This window comes from Rhinolophus sinicus, linkage group LG03 (assembly GCF_036562045.2).
Source record: "Rhinolophus sinicus isolate RSC01 linkage group LG03, ASM3656204v1, whole genome shotgun sequence".
NCBI lineage: Eukaryota > Metazoa > Chordata > Mammalia > Chiroptera > Rhinolophidae > Rhinolophus > Rhinolophus sinicus.
The window spans coordinates 58,665,618-58,689,321 of NC_133753.1; the positions used below are offsets into that span (position 1 = coordinate 58,665,618).

Genomic DNA, 23,704 nt, shown 5'->3' on the forward strand with positions numbered 1-23,704 from the left:
CAATTTAAATCACAGTCAAATGATAACATTCTAAATGAAAACATATCAAAATTAGGCCGAAATGCAAATTATTAAACATGTTATTTTACTTTTATTAAAGATCAGCTTTATTCACTCCATGATTAATGCAAAATTCTTTTAGAATGAGCAGCGTGGAAATGTATAGAAAGAAAACAACTTTGTGAATAGTCAATGCTACAATGTAGACTGTGCCCGTGCTACAATCTTTGTTCCCCACTGTTAGGAAGTCAGCATTTCAAGGTTAATTTCTACTAAAAGAGAAAGAACCTAACAACAACAAAAACAGCAACCAAAAAGAAATGTTGGAGCATTTTCACAAAAGTTGGCTTTCCTTTTAAGAAAAGGTTGGATGTTACAGTGGAGAGAGTGTGGACATGGAGCAACTCAATCATCATCAGCAGTTCAGATTTGTTAATAAACCACAGGAAACATGATGTAATTATAAATGCAATGTAATAACATGAAGTAATGAAGAGGCTGGTTTTACATGATACAGTAAGATAATCACTTTGCATTGCACATTTCTATCATGTGCTATTTACAATGTTAAGTGAAGATAAAGAGGTTACTTTTTTAACTTCCTTTTAGTTGGACCTTGTGGGAATAAAGTTGTGTAATGCGAATTTTGGTGTGGGTAGAACTCTTTACACAAACATGAAAATAAAAAGCGCCAAGATACAAGAGATATGTGTTTTATTGAAAACAAAAAAGTATTTCCATAAAAAGAGCATGGCTGAGAGAATCAAGAGTTTCCTCTTTTTCACTACAAATTCCTGCTGCAGGTCAGGGGAAAAGATAGGTAAATCTGTGGAAACAGTGGCTACACTTTTTCCATAAGTAGGGTGATCACGTAATTTATTGACCAAACCAAAGACAATTTTGAGGAGGGTTCCATTAATAATGAGGCCAGGTTAACAGACATAAGACTAGGACTTTCCTGGAAAACTATGGCATATGGTTACCCAAGCCATTCAAACGCTACCTTGGACCACCCTTAATCACCCTTTTACAGTAGCTAAGATGTATTAGGATGCTAAAAGAAATGTGCCACAATTCTAAGTGTATCAGATTCCTATTATCTATATGACGAAAGAAAAACTATAGCATATATAAGGAAGATATTTTTGTGACTTCAGAAAAATTAACCTGCAAATGAGAGTTTGGGCCTCTTCTTCTGTGATATCTTTAGTTCCTACTGCATAGAATTATTTTCATAAGTATTGGTGTCCTTGTAAACTTCATAGTTTTAGGGCTCTAGCATAAGGTATTGAGAAAAGCAGTGTAGATGAGTGGAGGGGGATAAATTTGGTTCAAAGGCATAGATCTCTCCCTCAGCAATTTGTTATCACCACACTTAAAATGTCAGAGCTTCTGTTCAGTGTGCAGTGGTGAAGTCAGACTGGATATTCTTGCTTCTTTCCTAGCTTAGGGTGAAATGAAATTACTCCAACTTTCTAATTAGCCAAGCAACTCAGTCTGGGTGAGAGATGTTTCTCATCGCATCCCTTGGGAGGTACTTACAGCTTCCATTTTTACAAGAACTGTCAAAGCTCCTTTTTTAAACACCACAGCCTAGAAGTCTACCCATCACATTATGATACAGGAAAATAGCTTCATGACTGGAAGAGTTTTAAAAGTTGGATGCACTTTGTACTTCCACATTTTGTATTTGGTACCTGATGGTGTCTCCTTTGTGTTTTGACTTTGTTTGCCACGTGTCATTCTTTTAGATATTGATGAGTGTGTTGAAGAGCCAGAAATCTGTGCCTTGGGTACATGCAGTAACACTGACGGCAGCTTCAAATGTCTGTGTCCAGATGGGTTCTCCTTGTCCTCCACTGGTAGAAGGTGCCAAGGTAAGTGCTTTTGAAGGCTTTAGACTTTCATCACTCTGTTTATTTGTTGTGGTTTTATTTTTAAAACGTGGCAAAGCTTTTATTCGTTGTGAAAGAGATGACGGCGAGTTTTTATTCTCCTAGAGGTCTAATGGTTCCCATATGTCAGAAAGTTCATTTTGACTTTTAAGGTTAAAAACTCATCCATCAAGTTATGGTTGCTTGTACAACTGTCCTGGCACTTAAACCTGTCTCTCCCCTACGAGCACAGCTGCTGATAGGTCAGTCACTGGGGGAGCGGCCACGAGCCACTGAATTTGGCAAAGCCAGGGGGAAGTTCAGCCACTGACTAGGTAACCTGGATAAATACACACCCAAACCTGGACCTCCAGACAGAAAAATGCAGATTCGCCATGTACCCCAGGGTATAGTGCCCATCCCTTACCTCACAAGTTTTCTAAGAAACATAAAAATACATTTGAACTGGCCAGGATTCTTGCTGGGCCTTAGTCTGTTTTCAGGAATAATACTTATGCACTAAAAAAAAAAAAAAAAAAAAAAATCGAAAGGGATTGCATAACATAGTATATTGTGTCCCAGAAAACTGTTTAGGTTTTACTAAACAATGCAACTGTGTGTCTATCTACTTTTACAAGCTAGTTTAATGAAGTCAGGACCCAAAAAGAAGAAAAAAAGAAGAAGAAAAGAAAAAGCCCGCAAAACCACACATATCTCTCCCCACCCCAGTGCTTTTTTCGGTTGTTTGTTGTTGTTTTGTCCAGTTTTTTCTTGCTCTTTTTATTGTTGTTGTTGTTTGGCTTCCATATTACCAAATAAGAGGCAATGGATATCACTTATTCCAGAAATTGGGTCTGAAGTCTCAGCCCATGCCATCTTCAGCTTAGAGCAATCATTTACTCTTGGAAGCTCAATTTTCTCATTTTAAACAAAAATACTATGCAATCTTATTGAATATGTGACAAAGCTTTGTTAGTTTCATAGACTCTTGTTATTCTAATTGATTAGATTTTTACTTTACAGTGTTCCTTTAGTTACCTAGTATTTAAAAGTGAGAAAGGGGAAAGTTGAGAATTCTCTGGTTGGTTTGCTCTTATAGGTAGCTATCAGAGGCCTATGTGGATTTTGGGGTGGTTGGTGGGGTGGTGTTTGATGCAAGCAGACACACTGTATGATACAGACCAGTTAGATAAATTCTAACTCCTGCTCCCTTGTTTTGTTTTGTTTTAAGGGTGAGAACCATGTCTTTCTATTTTTATTTTTAATTTTTTCAGTTACAGTTGACATTCAGTATTATTTTATAATAGTTTCAGGTGTACAGCATAGTGGTAGGACATTTATATAATTTATGCAGTGATTTCCCCAATTAGTCTAGTACCCACCTGGCACTATACTTACTTTCTCGTTTTTGTGTGCTTTTGGCTTGGCCTGAGTTTGGAAAAAAAGCAATGAGAAACCAGGTGTGAATCTGCCGATGTGGCAGGCCAGAGGAAACTCATAGGCTATTAATTCAATTTGCACTGGCCTGTCACAGAGCAAGCTAACGCTGCAGGAAGCTGCAGGAAGAATTGACCCAGCTGTGAGCAGCCCTGACACATGCTCAGCTCCAAGAGGCAGAGCCAAAGTTGAGGAATGCAAGCAGGGAAGGTAGCTGTTGTAGTTCTGATGAAATTTTGAAGATCAGGAAAGGTTCTTTGCAGATGAATTGGTAAACAGACATCCTAGCGAACCCTAGTTAAAGTATGTGGGCAAGCACAGCTCTCTTTGTCAATGCAAGACACCTTTGACTAATAAACCCATTCTAGATAATCACCACAAGCAAGTGAAAAATCTATCACGGAGCACAGATTTTTCTGGAGCCAGGAAATTAAGAGCTGGGTTTTTCTAATAAGATGACAATTAGGAGTCTGGCTTCTAATGCCCATGAAATGAGAAAATTCCACGGAACCACAGATAATGTTTTTGAAGGAACAAATGTGATAATCCTGGCACCTGAAGGTCACCGATGTAAATGAGCCACTCCCACTTATGAAGGTTAGTGAAGGGAATTTGTCACTCAATCTCACCCTAAACTTCATGTATCTGAGCCTCTATGTAATGTCTAGATTTTTTTTTTAAGTGGGTGGAGAGGTGTTGGGGAGACAGGGCTGGGGTGTGAAATAGGGTCTGTGATAAAACAAAGAGAGAATGAGAATTTTAATAGGCCAGTATTAGAGCATGCACGTGTCTAGGTTTCAAGAAACATTACAAGCTGGAAGACAAAGGAAAGAATTAAGTTTTAATATATTTTTGAGACATTTTTGTGAGTAATCGCTAAGTTATATCTTAAGACCGTTGTAGGCATAAATAGAAAAAACAGGACCAATAAACACAACACGTTGTATGTGACAATAAACTTAAAGAATAAAGCAAATCAAAACATGTCCTTCGGGAAATGACAATTTGTTAAATCTTGAAGCTGCTCAGCAAAGCAGACATTTGGATGGCAGACATGCTACAGGAGAAGGACTGGCTTTTATTTATTGTTCTTGACCATCTGAAGAGTAGTTGAGCGAAGGGTGCCTGTGAGGCCCTGGCCATTACCAGATGTGGTAGTGGAGTAGAAACTAGGGAGATAATTTATCTAGAAAAGTTGCTTGAAAAAGTTGAACAAGTTCAGTAGGGAAGCCAACTGAATTTGACTTACCAGAGCCTGGTAAATCAGATAGACAGACAGACAGACAGACAGACAGACAGGCAGGCAGGCAGGCAGGCAGGCAGATAGATGATAGATAGATATTTTTACTTTAATTCATGAAAATTTTCCTGTTATGATCTTTGGCAACTCAGTTATTCTTACATTATCTCCTTTCTCATGAAATAAAAACTGGTAAAATTATCTTAACAGAAATGCATAGGTGGCTTTAATGATCTGCTACTTGAGATTGAAAAACAGTGGCAGGAGGGAGCAGACCTGATCAGAAATTAAAAAAAGCGAAACTGTGCAAAATGGATATGAAGGCATTTCCTTAAAACCTGCAGATTCTCAGCTCTGTGTAACTCGAGAGGAGTTTGCAAGGCTTTGGAAGTCAAGTTTGAGGGAAAACACACTCCAGGCGCTTGGATGAGCTCACTTTTTAGAGTCACCCAATTTACTCTACAAGAAATGGAAAAGTCAGTTGCCAAAATTATGTCAAGCAATGTTGGAGAATTTTGTAGGAACTAGATCCCATATTCCATGTTGGAGTCACCAAGAAATAATCAATATTAAAGAAATATGTTCTTTGAAAGAAAGATTATTCTCCCTCCCATCTACTCATCTCCCTGCCCTCCTCTTTACCTTCCTTCTCTCTGTTGAGCTAAACAAGCTTCTGTTTTTGTGTGTGTGCTTGAGTATGTAAAATCTGCAGAAAGCCTCACGTGCATTTTGTAGACAGCACCTGCACGAGTAGCTGCTTCAGTGAATGGCCATTGTGTCGTATTCTTGCCAGTCCATAAAACCACTTCTTTACTTGCTCTGTACCTAGAATCTGAGGTTTTATTTTGGTTCCAAGGCTTGGGGACACAGCATAAACAGCATAGTGTGATATGAATCACAGTAAGTACTAGAACTGGGAGGTCTCCCTTAACCTAGTGTCCTTGCTAAATGTTATCCAAAACATGTGTAAGCTGAACTATCAGTGAAGGGATCTTATGAATGATTCCATCTCTGAATGTCCCCATCCTAAAGTCACTGATGATGTAGTTTTGAAATGTAACACTGTTCGTTTTTATTATTCACACCAGGTTATTTTGGAAAATTGGCTAACGTGAAAGCCGCGTAGATTTGTTCATCAGATCTCACTACAAAAGCTCCCTGTGACTTTAAAGATCTCAGCTCAGTTATTATTATAGTCACTGAAGGATTATTACTATAGTAGTGAGAAGGAAACACATTTAATAGGATAGATTGTGGGGCGGCCAGATGACTCAGTTGGTTAGAGCACAAGCTCTCAACAACACGGTTGCTGGTTCAATTCCCACATGGGATGGTGGGCTGCGCCGCCTGCAACTAAAGATTGAAAATGGCAGCTGGACTTGGAGCTGAGCTGCGCCCTGTACAACTAGATTGAAGGACAATGACTTGGAGCTATGGGCCCTGAAGAAACAAACTGTTCCCCAATTTTTAAAAAAAAATAGGATGGATTGTTTCTTATTCACTGTTATGTAATAATGATTTAGTAAGACAGAACTGAAGGGTCTCTTGAATTTATGCTGCAGATTTGCGAATGAGCTACTGTTACGCGAAGTTTGAAGGAGGAAAGTGTTCATCACCCAAATCCAGAAATCACTCCAAACAGGAATGTTGCTGTGCCTTGAAGGGAGAAGGTTGGGGCGATCCCTGCGAGCTGTGTCCCACTGAACCTGATGGTATGTCTACCATCTGCATTTCCCTTTGGGCCATTCAAGGTACACACTGGCCATGAAATACATGAGACTGAAGGCCTTCAAGAAAATAAGACAATTTCATTTCATTGTAAGTCTAATCAAAATGTTCTTTAAAAGTATTGTACCTCGGGAGCCAGGTAGTTACTTGCTTCTGAATTACCTCATGAACCAGAGCTGCCAAGTAGTAAGCATACCAGCATCGGGAGCCTTGTTAACTGTCTGGTTTCTGAACTTGTCTCGTTCGTCAATGTGCAGCATGTGGCAATTTGGCCACCACACCATGCTTGGGGAGGAGCCTGTAGTTCTTGCCACTGGCCTATCTATTAACGAGTGTGCTTCCCCACCACAGAGGCCTTCCGCCAGATCTGTCCCTATGGAAGTGGAATCATTGTGGGACCTGATGATTCAGCAGTTGGTGAGTGGCCTATGCTGCATTCTCAGCTTTTCTTAATGTTCTCAATGAGCCTCCTCCTTGCCCTTTTCCAGTAGTTCTTATTTCTCTATATCTTCCTTGAAAATTAAGCTCTACTTTTTGTCTTTTCATTTAGATACCAATTGTACTATTGTATCGTATTTGTAATATTGTATTGTAATAGATATTTCATTGATTAGACATGAAATTGATCATAATTTACCTTTGTGTTTTAAAAAATAGCTTGTTATTTACTATTTTTTTCCTCATTTTCTTAAGATATGGATGAATGCAAAGAACCTGATGTCTGCAAACATGGGCAGTGCATCAATACAGATGGCTCCTATCGCTGCGAGTGTCCCTTTGGTTACATTCTGGAAGGGAATGAATGTGTGGGTGAGTAATAAATTAGTTTCTTCTATTGGGATTTTACAAATTAGAAATCAAGCTATTCAGCATTGACATGAGGAAGGATACATACTAAGGTGGGGCAGAAATAAGTGTTGTCCATTCATTCACGTATCATTTATCTATCAATATGAGCTGAGTCCCCACTGTGTGCCAGGCACTGTGCCAGGCAATGTGGCTACAGCAGTGAGCCAAGCCAACCTGGTTCTTCCCTGCATGGACCTTACAGTCTAATGGGGAAGACAGACACTGGGCACATTTGAAGACACAGTGAAAAGCACAATATTATAATGAAAGGCTTGTGAAATATACAAAAGAAATTTTAATGGTCATAATCTCATTCTCTCAATATGTGAAATACAAAATTTATCCAGATTTTATTACACATAGTAATACAATGCTGTGTACCCAGTGTAATTCCTCTTGTTTTAACCTTCTTATTGAAATTTCAAAGAATGGCTTCTATGGCTGAACTTTGACCTCTTAATCCCACTAACTCCAAATTGAATCTAAGTATTTTGTCTATTTATCTACGAAATCCAAACCTGAAATAATAATGGTATAAATGCTAAGGGTTTGTCTGTGTACATTAGAAAGTGTTCTTTCCATACAAGGAATCAGGGTATGAAGATTTCAGCTATAGTGATGGCAGTGGGAGCTTAAGCAAGTTCTTTAGCCTTTCTAGGTCTTTGACTGTAATATTATGCAGATGGACTAAATTATTTCTAAGTACCTTGTAAGCTCTAAAAATCAGTGATATTATAATTTTTATTACCTTGAAGGAGATCTACTATTCTTGACAGAGAAATGCAATTTCCTAGCAGAACAAAAGCAAAGTGGTCAATGTGTTCTCTTTGAAATCTCCAGTCAGTGTGTCTACATACGTGAGAAATGAGCCTCTTCACCCAGGGTCTCTCTACCATATTTTCTTGTCTTCGCTTTCTGACTGCAGAACCCAACATAAGACAGAACCCTTGGTGATAGTCCATTACTTTTCTATGCCCTACATAGCTAAAACACCATGTTATTTCTCACATTTCTTTTCCTGAAGGAAGATATTCTCCCCAAGAGATATTTCAGCATGAGGGTTCTAGGTGGATGGAGGCATAAATATATTTTTTAGACCTCCTTGGTAAGACTTGTTCTCTCTCCACAGTTATTTAGAGAGATCATACCCTAAACATATTTCTTTCTAGCCTTTCTTCTTCCTAATGTAAACCATCTGGTTTCAACAGAATCAACAAAATCTACTTGAATCTTGATTTTATCCAGTGTATTAATTTTGCTTAACCTCTGGTCTCTTATTTTGCGTAAGTTTAGTCTTCTACTTTATATCTGGCAAAAATCCATCATGTTTAAGGCTTCTTGGAGAGTGATGTAATGTAAGGCCAAACTGGAGATATATTTCTAGTTTTAAATAAGTGGAAACTTTTGACTTGTGAAAAAAGCATTGTCTTAACCCCTTGAGCATCTATTCCCAGTAGAAGATTTACTTCACAAGGTGGGAGGCTGGAGAAACTCATGGAAAAGAGCACTATAAGGGCTAGAAGCCCAGGTACTGTCACTGGCACTGGCACTGCCACTTACCAAGTCAAATTTCACAGCTACATACCTGTGATAGTAAGACACATACACTCCTTTCTTGCAAGGACAGAATGAGAATAAAGCAAGACATTACAGATCAAAGTACTCTGAAGGAATGAAAGGTATTATCTGAATCCCAAGACCATTTTCTCCCAATTCATTGTGTTTTGAATATACTCCTGGTCACTTGCAGATACTGATGAATGTTCTGTGGGCAATCCTTGTGGAAACGGAACCTGTAAGAATGTGATTGGAGGTTTTGAATGCACCTGTGAGGAGGGATTTGAGCCTGGTCCAATGATGACTTGTGAAGGTAAGCCTAAGCCCCTTAAACACAGAATAGTTGTTTCCATGTTCTGATCATGGGAACAACCATTGGTTGATTATAGTTCTTAATATTAAGTACCACTCAGGGCATATAGAATAAAGAACATCTGGGCCTGATGGGCCGTTCCATCATTTCGTCTCAGTGTATGTGGCCTCCTCTCTGCAGGGAGTATCTGAAAAACTTGTATGTGGCTCATGGCGCAAGTTATGCTGCAGATTATGCAGAGTTCTTGGTGGTGTCTCCCCACTGCTAATGTTTGGATACAATACCTCTCTTGTTTGCCACCTTCTTTCTTATTTTCTATTTTCCCTTCTTTTTTTTTCTTTTTCTTTTTATCTCCCATACTCTTTTTCTTCTCTTCTTTTTCTTTTTTCTTTTCTATTTATGGAAACATCTGCACACTGAGGTAACCACCAACATCCTGCAGCCATCATAGCAAAAGAGGTTGCTTATAAGCAATAGCTCTAAGCCTGGAAGGATGTACGGAAAGAAGGAAAGGGGAGGGTATGTCTAGAACAGTGGTTCTCACAGGACAGTCCCTGGACCAGCCACATCAGTGCCATCTGCAAACTTGTTAGAAATGCAGATTTTCAGGCTTCATCCCAGACCTCCTGAATCAGCAACTCTAAAAGTGGAGCCCGCTGGGCCCTCCCGGTGATTCTGATGCTTTCTCTGTCTGAGAACTACTAGTCCAGGAAAAGATGAAGGGGAGGTGAAGGTAGAGGGTAAAGCTGGTATCAAAGTGAGCTCTTCATTAGAGATATGACCCATTGATACCCCCTGTGGAAGTTGTTGATGAATCTTTAAAGGCTGTGACTAACCCATGATCTGGGACCTCACTGAGGTTCTCAGTCCTCATCAATGGCCTTCCAGAGAAAGATGATAGTCAAGATGGTCTGTTTTAACCCTGCTCTCCCAAAACACATTCTGATGGTTTTAACTATGAAATCTACAGACATTACTTTGATTCACTAGTAAATAGTAAAGTCATTCCTATCTATTTAAGGCTCTAATCTGGGCATCAGTGTGAACTAAGTATCTCTGTAAGTGTAAAATAATTCAGAACACTATTTGGGCATAAGAATCACTGCTATTTCACAGGAGCCTCTTTCATGTGGGGTTATCGTGGTGATTAACAATGTTGGACGGGTCTGCTTCTGTTCTGATAACAATTGACTTGGCAGTTGTCTGGGCTAAATGGGATAAAACTGGTCCCCACTCCATGTGACTTTGGGAGTAGCAAGTGGTCAACCTGAGGCTTCAAAGCCAGAATTTTAGGAAAGCCCCCTTTATATAGGGTGACCTGTCATTTCTCATTCACCTAAATAACCATTCGTAATTGCATAAGTACAACAAGCATAAACTGGGACTGCGCTGGGAGAATCAGGACATGTGGTCACCCTACTTATGCCAATTATAAAATAACCAACTCATTTTATAATTCCCTGAAAACCAGAAACTACTTGGTCCATCCATGTTTATAAGAATAAAGCATTTCAAGCTTTGGTAAAAGTATATTTCTTGTTTGGGTTTTATATCCATGATCCATTATTTTCTCACTACCTTCTGCTGCAGATGTAAACGAGTGTGCCCAGAATCCTCTGCTCTGTGCTTTCCGATGTGTGAACACTTATGGGTCATATGAATGCAAATGTCCTGCTGGATATGTTTTGAGAGAAGACAGGAGGATGTGCAAAGGTAAGACATCTATGTTCAAGGTCATCTAAGCTAAGGAGCTCTAATACTATCTATGATGGGAGATGTCCCTCCAAAGTTTCCAGTAATGGACAAGGGCTGGGATTTGGGGAACACTGCTATAGTCCATAAACATTATATGGGTTATCACTGCTACTTTTCCTCATAAATTGTAGCTTGCAGCATCATCAAGCTGAGCCGAGGGCTGCACTGCAGATCTCTTTTATAATAATTCACTCTGCATTGCATGCCAGCCATTCTGCAAATGTGAAGATATAAAGAAAAGAAGACATTTCCCCACATTCAAGAAGTTCAGTACGAAGACGTTGAGACAAATATTCAATTCACCAAAAAGAATTAGAAATTATGCTTCCTGCTTTTGAAGAGGCTACCAGTTAATTAGGGAGCAATTTCTTCATCAAGTTCAAAGGTGGTTAGAAGGCTCTTCATTCTTAGCAGGCCAACGCCCAACAATGCAAAAGGAAATAGGTTACTTAATGTCATTTTATGTTTTAAAGGCAGGTAATTAATGCAGCTTTTTAAAATAAATTTATGGTTGCACATTCTCTCCAGATGAGGATGAGTGTGAAGAGGGGAAACACGACTGTGCTGAAAAACAAATGGAATGCAAGAACCTCATTGGCACGTACATATGCATCTGCGGACCTGGGTATCAGCGGACACCTGATGGAGAAGGCTGCGTAGGTAAGAGAATCCCTGCAGAGGGAGCTTTGAGTGAGTCGGCAGTGACAAAGGACAAAAGGGACTTGGGCTCTGAGTCCTTATGGCCATTGTGTTCTTCTTGGCCAGAGCCATTTTGCCTCTCTTAACCTCATGTCACAACTTTCCATAGTGGTCCCCTAGCTTCTTAATTTTCTATGAATTCCACCAGCACTGTCATTCTCTCCCTCTGAGCTGGGTTTTGCCTACTCTCTCAGCCCACTTTGCTGCCAGGATTGAAACATCACGTGTTGTCTCTATTTCCTTCCTTCACTTTTTTATACTCCTGTGTTGTTTGGGGATCAGTTTGCTCCACCACATTGGAATACCTCCCTATTGACCCAACTTTGCTACTAGCACCCTGACATTGAGTACTGATGTCAGGTCCCTCTGAACCAGGAATAGCACTAAACTAGTGGCATCTACCTCCACGGAATCTGGTCTTGTCAAGAGTGAGGCCCAGACAATGATATTTTAAACTCCCTAAGTTACTGTAATGTGGATCCAGCATTGAAAACCACAACTTTAGACCAAGGGTTGGCAAACCACAGCCTGAGGGTCAAACCCAGCCTACCACCTGTTTTTATAAATAGAGTCATATGGGAACATACCTATAACCACTCGTTTACATATTGTCCATGTCTGCTTTCATGCCGCAGTGACACAGCAGAGTAGAGTAGTTGCAACAGAGACCATATGGCCTGCAAAGCCTAAAACATTTACTATATATTATCCAGAATACTATAGTATTACTATTACTTACAGAAAAAGTTTCCTCACCTCTGCTTTAGATAATAAATACAGGAGAAATTATTCAAAAATTTCCACATACATTCTTTTTCTTTTTAATTATCAGTGACATTAGAAAACCTCTATTTTATGTTGTCAGTGAAGAAGCTTAAGAAACTCACTGTCCGCTTACTCTGTAAGATATTGAATTAAACAGCCATTAAAGAGCAGACTATAAAAGCACAGAAAAAGTATGTGGATTAATGATCACACGCTGAGTCTTATGGGATCCGTGGTTCTGAACCTCAGCTGGACGTTGGAATCTCGTGGGGAGCTCAGGTTCCACCCCAGATATTCTGACTTCATTGGTTTGGGCATTGGGATTTTTTTTTTTTTACCTGTTTTAACACTCTTTACATATCACCCCCTCCAACTCTCTTCTCTTTATGAGATCTCTGCCTCAGGGGTTGGAACTAATCTCAATGGGATGCACCAATGCAAGTTAAATAACTTGTTTCTAAGTAATCATCAGATAATTCTAAGACTCTCCAGCTCCTTTAATGCTTTCTTTTTTTTAAAAATCTGGGAGACTGAAGTGTGATTTATTGTTTCTTAATAACATTGCTGAAGTACTACAATAAACATAATCTATATTGAATTGGAAGATTAGTTTAGACAAACTCCCTTAGGTTAAAATTATCGCAGACATTATTCTGATGAAGTATTGTAACATTTCTGTCATATGTTGATCTTAAATTTTGTTTTCCTTCACTTGAAATAATCCTTTGAGAATCCTTTTATGTACAGATACAGAAAGTTTTAAATTTTATTAAGTGAAAAATTCTAAGTGTGCATAAAATGCTATCATCTATATTTAAAAATGTAAAAATGCTATTGATTATGTTTTTAAAATGTACACACAAATATGTATGTATTCACTTGTATGTGCATAATTAACTCTGAGAGGATACATTAGAAACTGGCAGTAGCATGGTTTCCTCCCTGGAAGGGAGTGGTGGTTGGGGGATAGGGGAGAAACAGGGACTTAGGCTGAATATGCTTTGGTACCTTCAGAATTTAGAACCAGGTGAATAGGTTACCTATTCACAAACTAAATTTTTAGAAAAAGAAAGAAAAAAATATCCATGCTTGTACAAAGTGCTCAGATGATTCCTTTTGTTTTTGGTCCTTCAACGGAACCACACAGATGAGAATGAATGTCAGACCAAGCCAGGGATCTGCGAGAATGGGCGCTGCCTCAACACCCGGGGGAGCTACACCTGTGAGTGCAATGACGGGTTCACAGCCAGCCCCACCCAGGATGAGTGCCTTGGTGAGTACATACGGCAGGATGCTTTTGTAACCCCAGCCTCCACACTGGGATGCTTGAAACCCAGATCTCTTATTTCAAATAATAGAGATTGTCAAAATGTGAGGAAAGGTTACAAATGTTCATATTTTGGAGATGACTCAATGGTTGATTGTCCATTGGGCTTAGCACACCCTGCAGCGAAATTCTTCCTTTGCTAATTGTATCACTGAATCACTTGTGTGGAATTTCTTTCTCAGCAGCCTTTTTAAGCACTTGGTGCTCAGGATGTTACCATGTGTTTCTCTGCTTCTCTCTCTCGCACATGATTATCCCCCCATGGTTCTGGGAGCAGATAGAGTTGTAACCTTGTCTAGACCAATGCCTTTCTGCTTACTTACTGAATTTCTTATTTGTTCCCTCAGATGTCATCTTTTCTCTCTCACTGCAGTTTCCAGCTTTCCCTTCTCGCTCCTTCTCACCCAGGGTAAAGTGTTACATCCCTTTTGGGTTTCCTATTCTGCCCAAATTTTTGATATCTTGATATACTCATAAAATTTCCTAAAATCCTCTTTTTCATACGATGTCCCTTTCAGACAACCGGGAAGGATACTGCTTCACAGAGGTCCTCCAAAACATGTGTCAGATTGGCTCAAGCAACAGGAACCCTGTCACCAAGTCTGAATGCTGCTGTGATGGAGGGAGAGGCTGGGGTCCCCACTGTGAGATCTGTCCTTTCCAGGATACTGTGGCTTTCAAAAAACTCTGCCCGTATGGCCGTGGATTTATGACCAATGGAGCAGGTACTTCATTCAGCCCCAAAACTTGCAGGGAATTTGTGTTATGAAAAACAGATGAGAATATGGACTCTACAATATGGACCTAGGTTGAGTTGCATAGTTGAGGTCAACAAAAATTCTTCATTATGATGTTTTAGATCTTCAAGTTCATGTTGCCAAAGTGTCCTTGGTCCACCTGATTCAGTTGTGTGTGCTTGGGTCTCTGCCTCGGCATTACAAGGAGTTCTCAACCTCTTAAACAGAGGTTTATTGTGTTATTGGTTACTCAGAATACAATTTTTAGATAAACATGACTGAATTCCGAAACTAGTACACCAATATGTACTTAGCTCTTAAAATTGACTGAAATATACTGCATGAAAGAAGTATAAACAATGCTGATATTCAAATAACACAATTGCCTCTGGGAAAAATCCAAGCTGCTTTCACCTGAGAGGGATGAGGAGGCTGTCAAGGTGACCAAAGCAGCTCTGAAGAAGACTTTCAGGCCTAGCGACAGTAACTGCAATTCTTTTAGTTTCATAAAAGAGAAAGGAGAGAGAGATTCTGAGTTGCCTAGGAGGGAATTGGAAGAAAAAGGGGAAGAAGGAGATTAAGTAGGATTTGTGTTCATGTTAGAAAGATGTGGCTAAAGGCAGAATAACAGAACTGGATGTGGTAAAAGGTAGAACTAGATAGATGAGATGAGGTAGCCAAAACACATTTTTGATTCTTTGGAGGATGTGAAAATGAGATGATGGGAATGGCTCATTTCTTGAGATCAATGAGGGTATACTAAATTGCATTTTAGAGTAAACTTGAAAAACAATCAGGAAAAATATCAGCTCATGGCATAAAATGGTTATTTGGCAATCAAAGGCTAAGAACTCACTTGGTATTGGCACCCCATCCAGCAGTAAGGAGACAAAAGGGGCAAGTGGGGAGGACGGTGGCTTCAATGCTCAATGGTGCCTACTGACCAAACCTTTCTCCCTTGGTGGAGCTATGAGTAAGGCTCTCTGTTCCTTAGCTGGCTGTGCAAACCCAGCCTAGCAATCCACCCCGGAGCCTTGGTGCCTCTCTCACCAAAGGAGGGAGGTTTGGTCCAATTTCCCCAATATTAGGCAATTTGATATTTTTTTGGATTAACTTTAAACACAATAAAAAAGAATAGGAGAAAAAAACTATCCTGCTTATTTTGGACATGCAATATTATAATAGAAAAAAAATGAGATTTCTTTGTGAAATGGATCCACTGCTGTGATTCATTGATGGAATGTCAGCAGGAGGCAAGTTTGATGGCATGAGATGGCTCAAGGAGCTAAATACCTCTAGATGAGGTGGTTGGTCTATGGACTCAGAGGAGAAAAATAGTATAAATTTAGAAGGACAGTTATTTCTAAAGTTTTCCCCTAGCCTGATTAGTTTACCACTATAGTCTGATAAACTTATTCTTTGCCTTTCAATATAGTTACTATTACATATAAAATTTATGCTGTCATCCCTTTGGTTTAATTTCTTAGGTCCATAATATATAATAGTAACATAGCTTATTAGTATTTACACTCAAGTAACCCCTGCATATTAATATCTATTTCTTCTTATATTAATTTCTATTGGTTAAATTACAGATATTGATGAGTGCAAGGTTATTCATGATGTTTGCCGAAATGGAGAATGTGTCAATGATAGGGGATCATATCACTGCATTTGTAAGACTGGCTACACTCCAGATATAACTGGGACTGCCTGTATAGGTAAGTACTCTATCTCTAATGGTTTACTCCGGAGTGAAAATAGTAGATTACAGCAAAAAAAATTAAAATCCTCACATTAAAAAAAAAAAGTTGAAAAAGCTTATGTAATTTCATAAGAAAACGTAAGACAATGATCAAAGCCTACACAGAGTTTACTTTTTCTTTTCTCAAAACTAAAATTCTTTGTTAGACCTGTGGGTATTGAAAAGCATTAGGCATCTTTTCAGATGGGCAGTCACACTGTATCTCTTTGATTATAGATCTGAATGAGTGCAACCAGGCTCCCAAGCCCTGCAATTTTATCTGCAAAAACACAGAAGGGAGTTACCAGTGTTCATGTCCAAAAGGCTACATTCTGCAGGAGGATGGAAGGAGCTGTAAAGGTAAAGTAGAATGTGACTTCAGCCACTCACCTGCCTCCTGGGAACAAGGTTGCATTTCTTGTGCCTTTGAAGAATCCATAGGCAAGCTGAGAGATGCTCTCCACAGGCAACAGGTGCTTCCCTGGGGTTGGTGCCTCCATGAGGCCTCCCTGTGCTGGAGGGAAGGACACTGAGGCCAGGGAGATGGCCAACGACCAGTGGCAGCCACCATCCTCACTGTCTGCTTCCTGGGCATTCATGGAGGCCGTCCCTGAGGGTCTCCGGACCAGTTCTACAAGCCTCAGTGGGGTGGATCCCTAACTGATTACCTCCTTTTTGCTTTCTATTTATTGATTTATGAGTCAATACGTTCAACAACTTTATAGCCTAGGTCTCTAGCAGAGTCCAGCCTCAGACTAATCAGTGCCATGATCCTAGAGGACATTGTGCCTAATGAAGTAAGCACTTTGTCTACTTACTTCTGCAAAATAGGGCCATTCCTGCCCTCCCTCCAGGAGACATAAATATCACAAAGGATTAAGAAACAACACAAGTCTATGCAGAAATCCCACATCAACCAAAAGTTATCCTTTGCAAAATTCTGTCGGTGTAAACTTACTCTTGTAAACATCTGCCTCAACAATGAGAATGTCATATATTGAGTGAATAGCACAAGTGAGTCATACTTAAGGATGATTTGAAAAATGAGGGATTTGGAGAAGGTAGACCAGATGGCAGAACAAGAGTTAGAGCTTTCTGCCTTAAAGCCCTGAATGAGAAAGAGGGTAGTAAAGGAAGTTAAATGGTGGAATGGAGTAGAAATGGAGAGCAGAGAGAAGTAGGGCCCTCAGCCCCTTCCCTGTGTCTACTAGAAGGGGGAGAGTTAGGAGGCCAGTAATGTAGGGTGATATCATGGACAATGGCCTGAGGTTTTCCTGTGCAGCACAAATTTTACATAATCCCATTATCTGAGGGCAAGAAGTTGAGAGACCTACTCAATAATTCTGCCTATCTTAAATGAAGAGTTGCTTATTGCTTTGTTTTTCTAAAACATAGAACTTATTCTACATCTGTGGTTCACAGTGAGTCTGGGCAGTGTGAGGTTAAAACTCAGAGCCATAAACCTATTCATGTAAATGAAGAACCAAATTCAGGGGGAAAAAATTCTCTGAAAAACAAGCAAAACATATTTATTGCATTTTCTAACCTATGGAGGCAGAAAATCCTCAAAAATTTCTAGCAATTAAGAGATGAAAAAGAAAAATTAAATGTATAGTAGTAATTATGATTTTCTACAAAGTATTAAAAGCATCAGTAATACTCACTTTATGGTTTTAAGAATTCAAAAAGCAGCAGTCTGCTTTTTACAGATCCACTTATAACATAAGTCCCTTTCTCCTATTTTTCTTGTAAGGTCTAAATTCTTACACATAGTTGGCATATATGACTAAATATCAAAATGCGTTTACTGTTGACATTGAAAGGAAAGAGGCTGGAAGGATGGCCCCAGTGGAAATGTGGGAGCAGAACTTCCCCGAGAGATGGGTAGGATTCAGATATGAGGAGAGAAGGGGAGAAAAGACATTCTTGGAGGTGAGAACAGCAAATGCTGTTCTGAATGTGTCGTCATTATAAAAGTGTTGTAAGAAATTGCTGAGTTTTTTCCCTCACCTGTTTGTAGGTGAGCTTCAGCGAGCATGTGATGATGTTCTAGTAAGTCCCCTTGGGTCAACAGGGGAGGCCACCCTGTTGGCAAGAGGCATACAGCTGTCAATAATGCAGAAACCAGAAAAGCAGAAAGAGAATCCCCGCCTCCAGCAGTGGAAAGGCACAGGATTGGCTCCATTTTAAGAGAAGTCAGCACAAGGAGAAACATGGGGGAGTTCTTTCAGTTTAGGTCCACTACAGATATTACTGTAGCCGGAAACTGGCACTGGTCTGCAGCTCCAAGCATAGCCTTGTGTGCAGTGATAAAAGGTCACAAGGAGGGGGCTGGGAGGGAAGGAGAGAGGGAGGGAGGGATTCCTGAATTCCAGCGATTTTTTAAAATTAAAATTCAGCTAAAAGCTGGAAAACATTTTGTATCTCTTGACGTTATTAATAGCAATGCAGTTGAGAAAGAGCCTTGAAGTTCTGGCAATAAGGAAAGAGCCCTGGTCAAAGTGGAGGATTTTACTGAGACGTGGGAAATAATGCTGGATAAATACTGTAGGCAGTTTTTGAAAGTGCTGTTGGCTTATCAGAATGAGTTTTTCTTTCCTTTTTTTCCTTCCTGATTGCTCAATTTAATTTTATCCAAAGGAGAATCTCTAAACAAAGAAGTCAGTTTGGTTTGGTTTGATTTGGTTTGGTTTGGTTTGGTTTGGTTTGGTTTGGTTTGGTTTGGTTTGGTTTGGTTTGGTTGACTACCTCATTTGAGCAGAATAAAAACAGCAAACAGAAAAGAACTAAGTGAACAAATTTCCAGCCTCAGCATTTCTTTTTATATTTCAACTTGAGTAGATCTTTTTAATGCTCTGGAAATTTTTGAGAATCCCTAGTCTTTTTCTTTATTTCATAATTTTTAAAAAATTTATCTGAAATTTTTTGTTGAGGAATTCCTGCATTCCTCTAACTAAAGGGAATTGGATTTTCCTTGGATCTCCCAAAGAGCTACATTATTTCATCTAAATTGAGACCACATTTTATTTTTTGAAGCCTTATCTTCTGGGTGCTTCCTAGCCATTTGTTCTGGCTCTGTTCTGGCCAGGGTCATTTGAGACATAGACATGCAAACTCAGAGCTGCTTCCTAGGGTGGCTTCTTGATCCCTGTGCTGCCAACTTGACCGCAATGCCCTTCTTGCGTTTTCCGACAGATCTTGACGAGTGTGCAACTAAGCAGCACAATTGCCAGTTCCTGTGCGTCAACACCATTGGCAGCTTCACGTGTAAATGTCCTCCGGGATTTACCCAGCACCACACTGCCTGCATTGGTAAGGGGAAGCGGGAAAAACCCTCCATGGGGTGTAACTATTCCTTCAAGGGATTGTTTGTTAGTTCTTCTGCTGTTGGAGTCAGAAGACAAACTCAGAAAAATATAGGAGCACATGTATGTGTGTGTGGGCATGTGCACACATATAAGTGAAAAGTCATTGGCCTTATTTGGTCTTTTCTAAGCAAATCACCCCCACTCTCTTCCCTTTAAGCAACACAAAGAGAGCTTCGAGGAAATGTAACCCCCTCTTGACTCCTACTGTGTCTTATAGATAACAATGAATGCACCTCTGATATCAACCTGTGTGGGTCTAAGGGCATTTGCCAGAATACTCCTGGAAGCTTCACCTGTGAATGCCAGCGTGGATTCTCACTTGATCAGAGCGGTGCCAGTTGTGAAGGTGAGTAGGGCCCACAGCTGGTGTGTCCTTGTGAGGTGGCCTGTGCGATTATCAGTACCTTCGTCGTTGTCCTCTGTGATATCATAGCTGAGCACGGGCAGGGGGAAAATCCAGCTGAAGACAATGTTTTGCCCGGTTTACACAGGTTCCATATTTTAGATATCCATCTGTTGTCTCATGTTTGATTGTGTTTATAACACATGCCTTTCCTAGGTATATCAGGGCTTTTTCTGCTCAGTTACTAATCTAATAAGGAATGACCCAGTTAAGAAAAATAGCTAGATTCCTTAATTCGATTCATCAATTTTCTGGTCTTTGGATTTAGAGTAATAAAAGATCCCCGCCCCCCCAACCCCTGCCATGTGGATTAAATACATGAAATATAACTCTTCTGATAATATATGATTAAAAGTTTGAATTTTTTTAAAATTTTGTTTTTGTACTGATATTTTTTGGTTTCTAATTTGGGCACAAATCAGCAAATACAAATAATTTGCACAGCTAACCCACAAAAGAGCTCTTGTGCTTCGCATTAATTTCTTCATCATTTTTAGACTTTACCAGGGATATCTGAATGTTTTTCTCCTTGGACTTATCAAAACCTCCAGAGTAGATATTCTTAAAGTCTGGGGTGGTAGAATAATTTTTCAGGGGTCCAATTTCTTATTAAAATTGCCTTTCACTTTAACATACATGTAAACATTACATCAGAGGATGCCTCTGACACAAGTGGTGATGTGGCTTCCAGACGACTCTACCTTCTTTTCCAGATGTGGATGAGTGTGAAGGAAACCACCGCTGCCAGCACGGCTGCCAGAACATCATTGGGGGCTACAGGTGCAGCTGCCCCCAAGGCTATCTCCAGCATTACCAGTGGAACCAGTGTGTTGGCAAGTAGTTTTTCCTTGTTAGCAAGATGAATTGCTATAAACTTCTGGAGTCAAAGTGCCACTTTCTTCCTGAAAACTTGAACTTGTCACTGCAGCAACAAATACTCACTTAAAATTGCCCTAACCTGGGTAAAACCAGAAGGAAGGTATCACCTTTGCAAATAGCAAAATGAGACAAAAATAATGATACAGGGTCCTTTTGAGGGCATTCGAAATGAATTTTTTTAATTCAATTTATTGACTCCCAGTATCACCCTGCCCTTCTGTTACATAGCTAGTCATTGGCCCACACTTGATCTCTATTCACATCAGGAGCTAACAAAATCCTACTTCTGACTGAAAAATAGCAGCCAGCCAGAGACTAATATGAGTGACTTTGGGCCTGAAGGTGCAAAAGTGGTTCCATGCAGATCTACACATGTTTGAGGCAGAGGGCAAGCAGCAGACACACCAATTTTTTTCAGGATTGCTAAATTCTTTCAAAAATTAAAGAGACCCACAGACTCTCTCATTAAAATTGAAATTATATCATTTTTGACTACACAGTGTCATGGGAAAGTAGCTCTAATGCACATCAGAGAATCCAAACATTGCGAGTATAGAGGGACCCCAGATCCATCTAACAGCCCAAGTTCTTTGTTTTACTGTTGAGGACCCAGAAACCCAGGGAGGAAAGGAAATCTGTCCTTACCAGTTCTTTTGTGACATTCCTGGAACTAGAACCCAAGGCTCTTAACTTCCTGATTTAGGGTTGCCTTTCAAGCATCACAATCACACGTCTTTTCCACTCAGAAAGTATCTACAGAGCACACGTGGTGCTTGGGTGACCTGTTCTCGCTGTCACTCTTGGATACAGAGCCCTCCTTAGCAAAAACGCAGAGAATTCCTGCGTCCTGCAGGGCGGGCTACTCTGCGTTGAGATGTTTCACTTCAAGTGAAGACACATCTGGTGTGTTTTCATTCATCAAAATTATGTCTCTGTCATCTGGTTTGATTACTTACAAGACACAGTTTTGCAGAAGTGAGTAGGATTGGCTAAAATGACCCCAGTGCCAGAGGAGTTTAGACTGCATATCTTGCTGATCAGCTGTCAGGTTTTAATAAAAATGCCTTTGTTCATTATCAGCTCAGAGAGGTCTTGGGTTTTAATCACCAGTTTCTGACATTGTTCACAGAACTTCCAGAGTGAGCTTTGTTTATTCAGTACCCAGTATGTAAAAGCCTGTCAGCCCTTATTATGTTGATTCCTTGAATGAAATTGGAGCTGTGGGTTAAAGGATAAGCGGTGAGGTCTGCCACTCTTGCACTTACCCTTCTCTCCTTGTCTTCCATCCGAGGAGAGTAGAGATGGCCAGGTCATACCCTAGTTGCCTGGACATTCTATTTGGTCCCCATGAAGGTAATCTCCTGGCTGGGAGTTACAGAGCAATAAGTCAATTAAGAAGCCAGATGAGGTTTGGGGAGGCTGGTGCCCAAAATATACCAGTCCAAATTGGGCTCATAATTCTTGAGAATTACAGTTATCCAGAATGAGTGTTGCCTTGGGCAAGGATGGCTTCCCATTCTTGGTGACCCATTCCCAGCTCTTGGGTGACCCCTGCCTGGATCCTCACTGCTAGGCAGTCTTAAGTTTCCTCTCAGAAGATGGATGGGTTTGGGGTCAGGGGCAACTGGATTTCATTGCTTTCTAAGAAATATCAAACTTCCAGCTTATGGTTGGAGTTGACCCTTTTTGACCTAAAGAAAATTAGTAAATGCCCATCCTACATTTTGGAATTCTCCTAGTGGTTCTCCCTTAACACCACAACTAACATACGCTTATGCAAACCAAAGGCCAAAACTTTTGATTTTAGAGGTCAGAGTGGGCAGCTTTCAATCTGCTTTTCTGAATATTTCAGGTGTTTCAGTAAAATTAGAATGGTCTCTTTTTATAGAAAGAAAAAACCCTCACCACTTTTAAGTATTAAAGATTTTGGAGTGTAGAAAAATTCTTGTGGAACCACTTGCACCAGGGTACACAGGATGAAAAAGGTCAGGAAAAGTACAAAACATGTTAAATCGTGGTGTTTGCATATTGATTAAAAAGGGTGAGTGCACAGAGTATTTTCAACCTGTAAACATTGAACATTTGCCAATTTCTTATCTTAATTCATGTTCCACTCTACCCCACCTCTCCAACCTAGATACGCAAGTTTAATTTAAACTTTATTAGATTCTCAGGGAGGAAAAAAAAGTAAAATAAAATAGAAAAGAATGTGAAAGGGGAGAGGGAGAGTTATTGACTGGAATAGATATTTATGGTAACTCATATAGATGTTCAAAGTTTAAAAGAACCTTAGAGATGATCTACTCTGACCTTACTCATAATATATAAATCCTTTCCATCCTCCCTAGCCATCCAAGTTTCACTTCGATATCACCTTGAAGGGCACTCACTTTCTAAGAGAGGCCGATCTATACATAGAAAACATTAATTTTTAGAAATGTCTTTTTCATAGAGAATGAACTTTTCCTCCTTTGAACTTCTTACCATCTGTCCTATTTCTGCCCCTTAGAACAAAACAGAATACATCTGAGCTCTATATTGACTGGTCTTTTCCTACATATATCCATGCCTTAGAGGTTTATCAGTCAGAGTCCCAGCAGGAAACAAATGACTGAGCCCATCGTAAAGCTCAGGACAGGGAGAGGCGTAGAGAGCAGGTAGGAAGTCTGGAGACGGACATGGAGGGGCAAGGAGAAAATATCCAGCCTGGGGAGATTCTCTCCACCAAAGTAAACACCCTTGAGTCTTCATTCATTCATTCTTTGGTGCCCACCGTAGCCACTGGTCTCGATGGCATACCTCATCTCTAATTTACAATACAGGGAAAAGAACACAGGAGATATTTAATTATTTTTGTTCTAGGAACCCTGGAGCCTAAGTGACCTTGGGTGGGTACTTGGGTCCTTGGATATAAAAGATCCTCAAACAAACTCAGAACTAGGCACTAAGCCATAGCAGTCAGCTCAGTGAATGGCTTTCTTATTGTGTATCTACTTCTTCTCCTTGTAACCACACATAGGAAAGGAGGG

The 23,704-nt window shown here is 40.0% G+C and overlaps 1 protein-coding gene across 2 annotated transcripts in view; it reads left to right on the forward strand.

The window, feature by feature from the left end:
* FBN1 (fibrillin 1) overlaps positions 1–23,704 on the forward strand; it is a 233,403-nt gene that overhangs the window by 202,667 nt on the left and 7,032 nt on the right. Inside the window, exons 50-64 of one of the 2 annotated variants that reach the window (XR_012494755.1) lie at positions 1,752–1,877; positions 6,114–6,263; positions 6,631–6,696; positions 6,973–7,089; positions 8,879–8,998; positions 10,589–10,711; positions 11,282–11,413; positions 13,365–13,490; positions 13,892–13,953; positions 14,063–14,269; positions 15,877–16,002; positions 16,263–16,385; positions 19,221–19,337; positions 19,611–19,739; positions 20,510–20,629. Coding sequence is in view for 1 of the 2 variants with exons in the window: in XM_019730687.2 (XP_019586246.2) it covers positions 1,752–1,877; positions 6,114–6,263; positions 6,631–6,696; positions 6,973–7,089; positions 8,879–8,998; positions 10,589–10,711; positions 11,282–11,413; positions 13,365–13,490; positions 14,063–14,269; positions 15,877–16,002; positions 16,263–16,385; positions 19,221–19,337; positions 19,611–19,739; positions 20,510–20,629 (1,782 nt within the window). In the remaining variant the exon portion in view is untranslated. The remainder of the gene's footprint in view (positions 1–1,751; positions 1,878–6,113; positions 6,264–6,630; positions 6,697–6,972; positions 7,090–8,878; positions 8,999–10,588; positions 10,712–11,281; positions 11,414–13,364; positions 13,491–13,891; positions 13,954–14,062; positions 14,270–15,876; positions 16,003–16,262; positions 16,386–19,220; positions 19,338–19,610; positions 19,740–20,509; positions 20,630–23,704) is intronic. The other variant, XM_019730687.2, reaches the window with a different exon arrangement.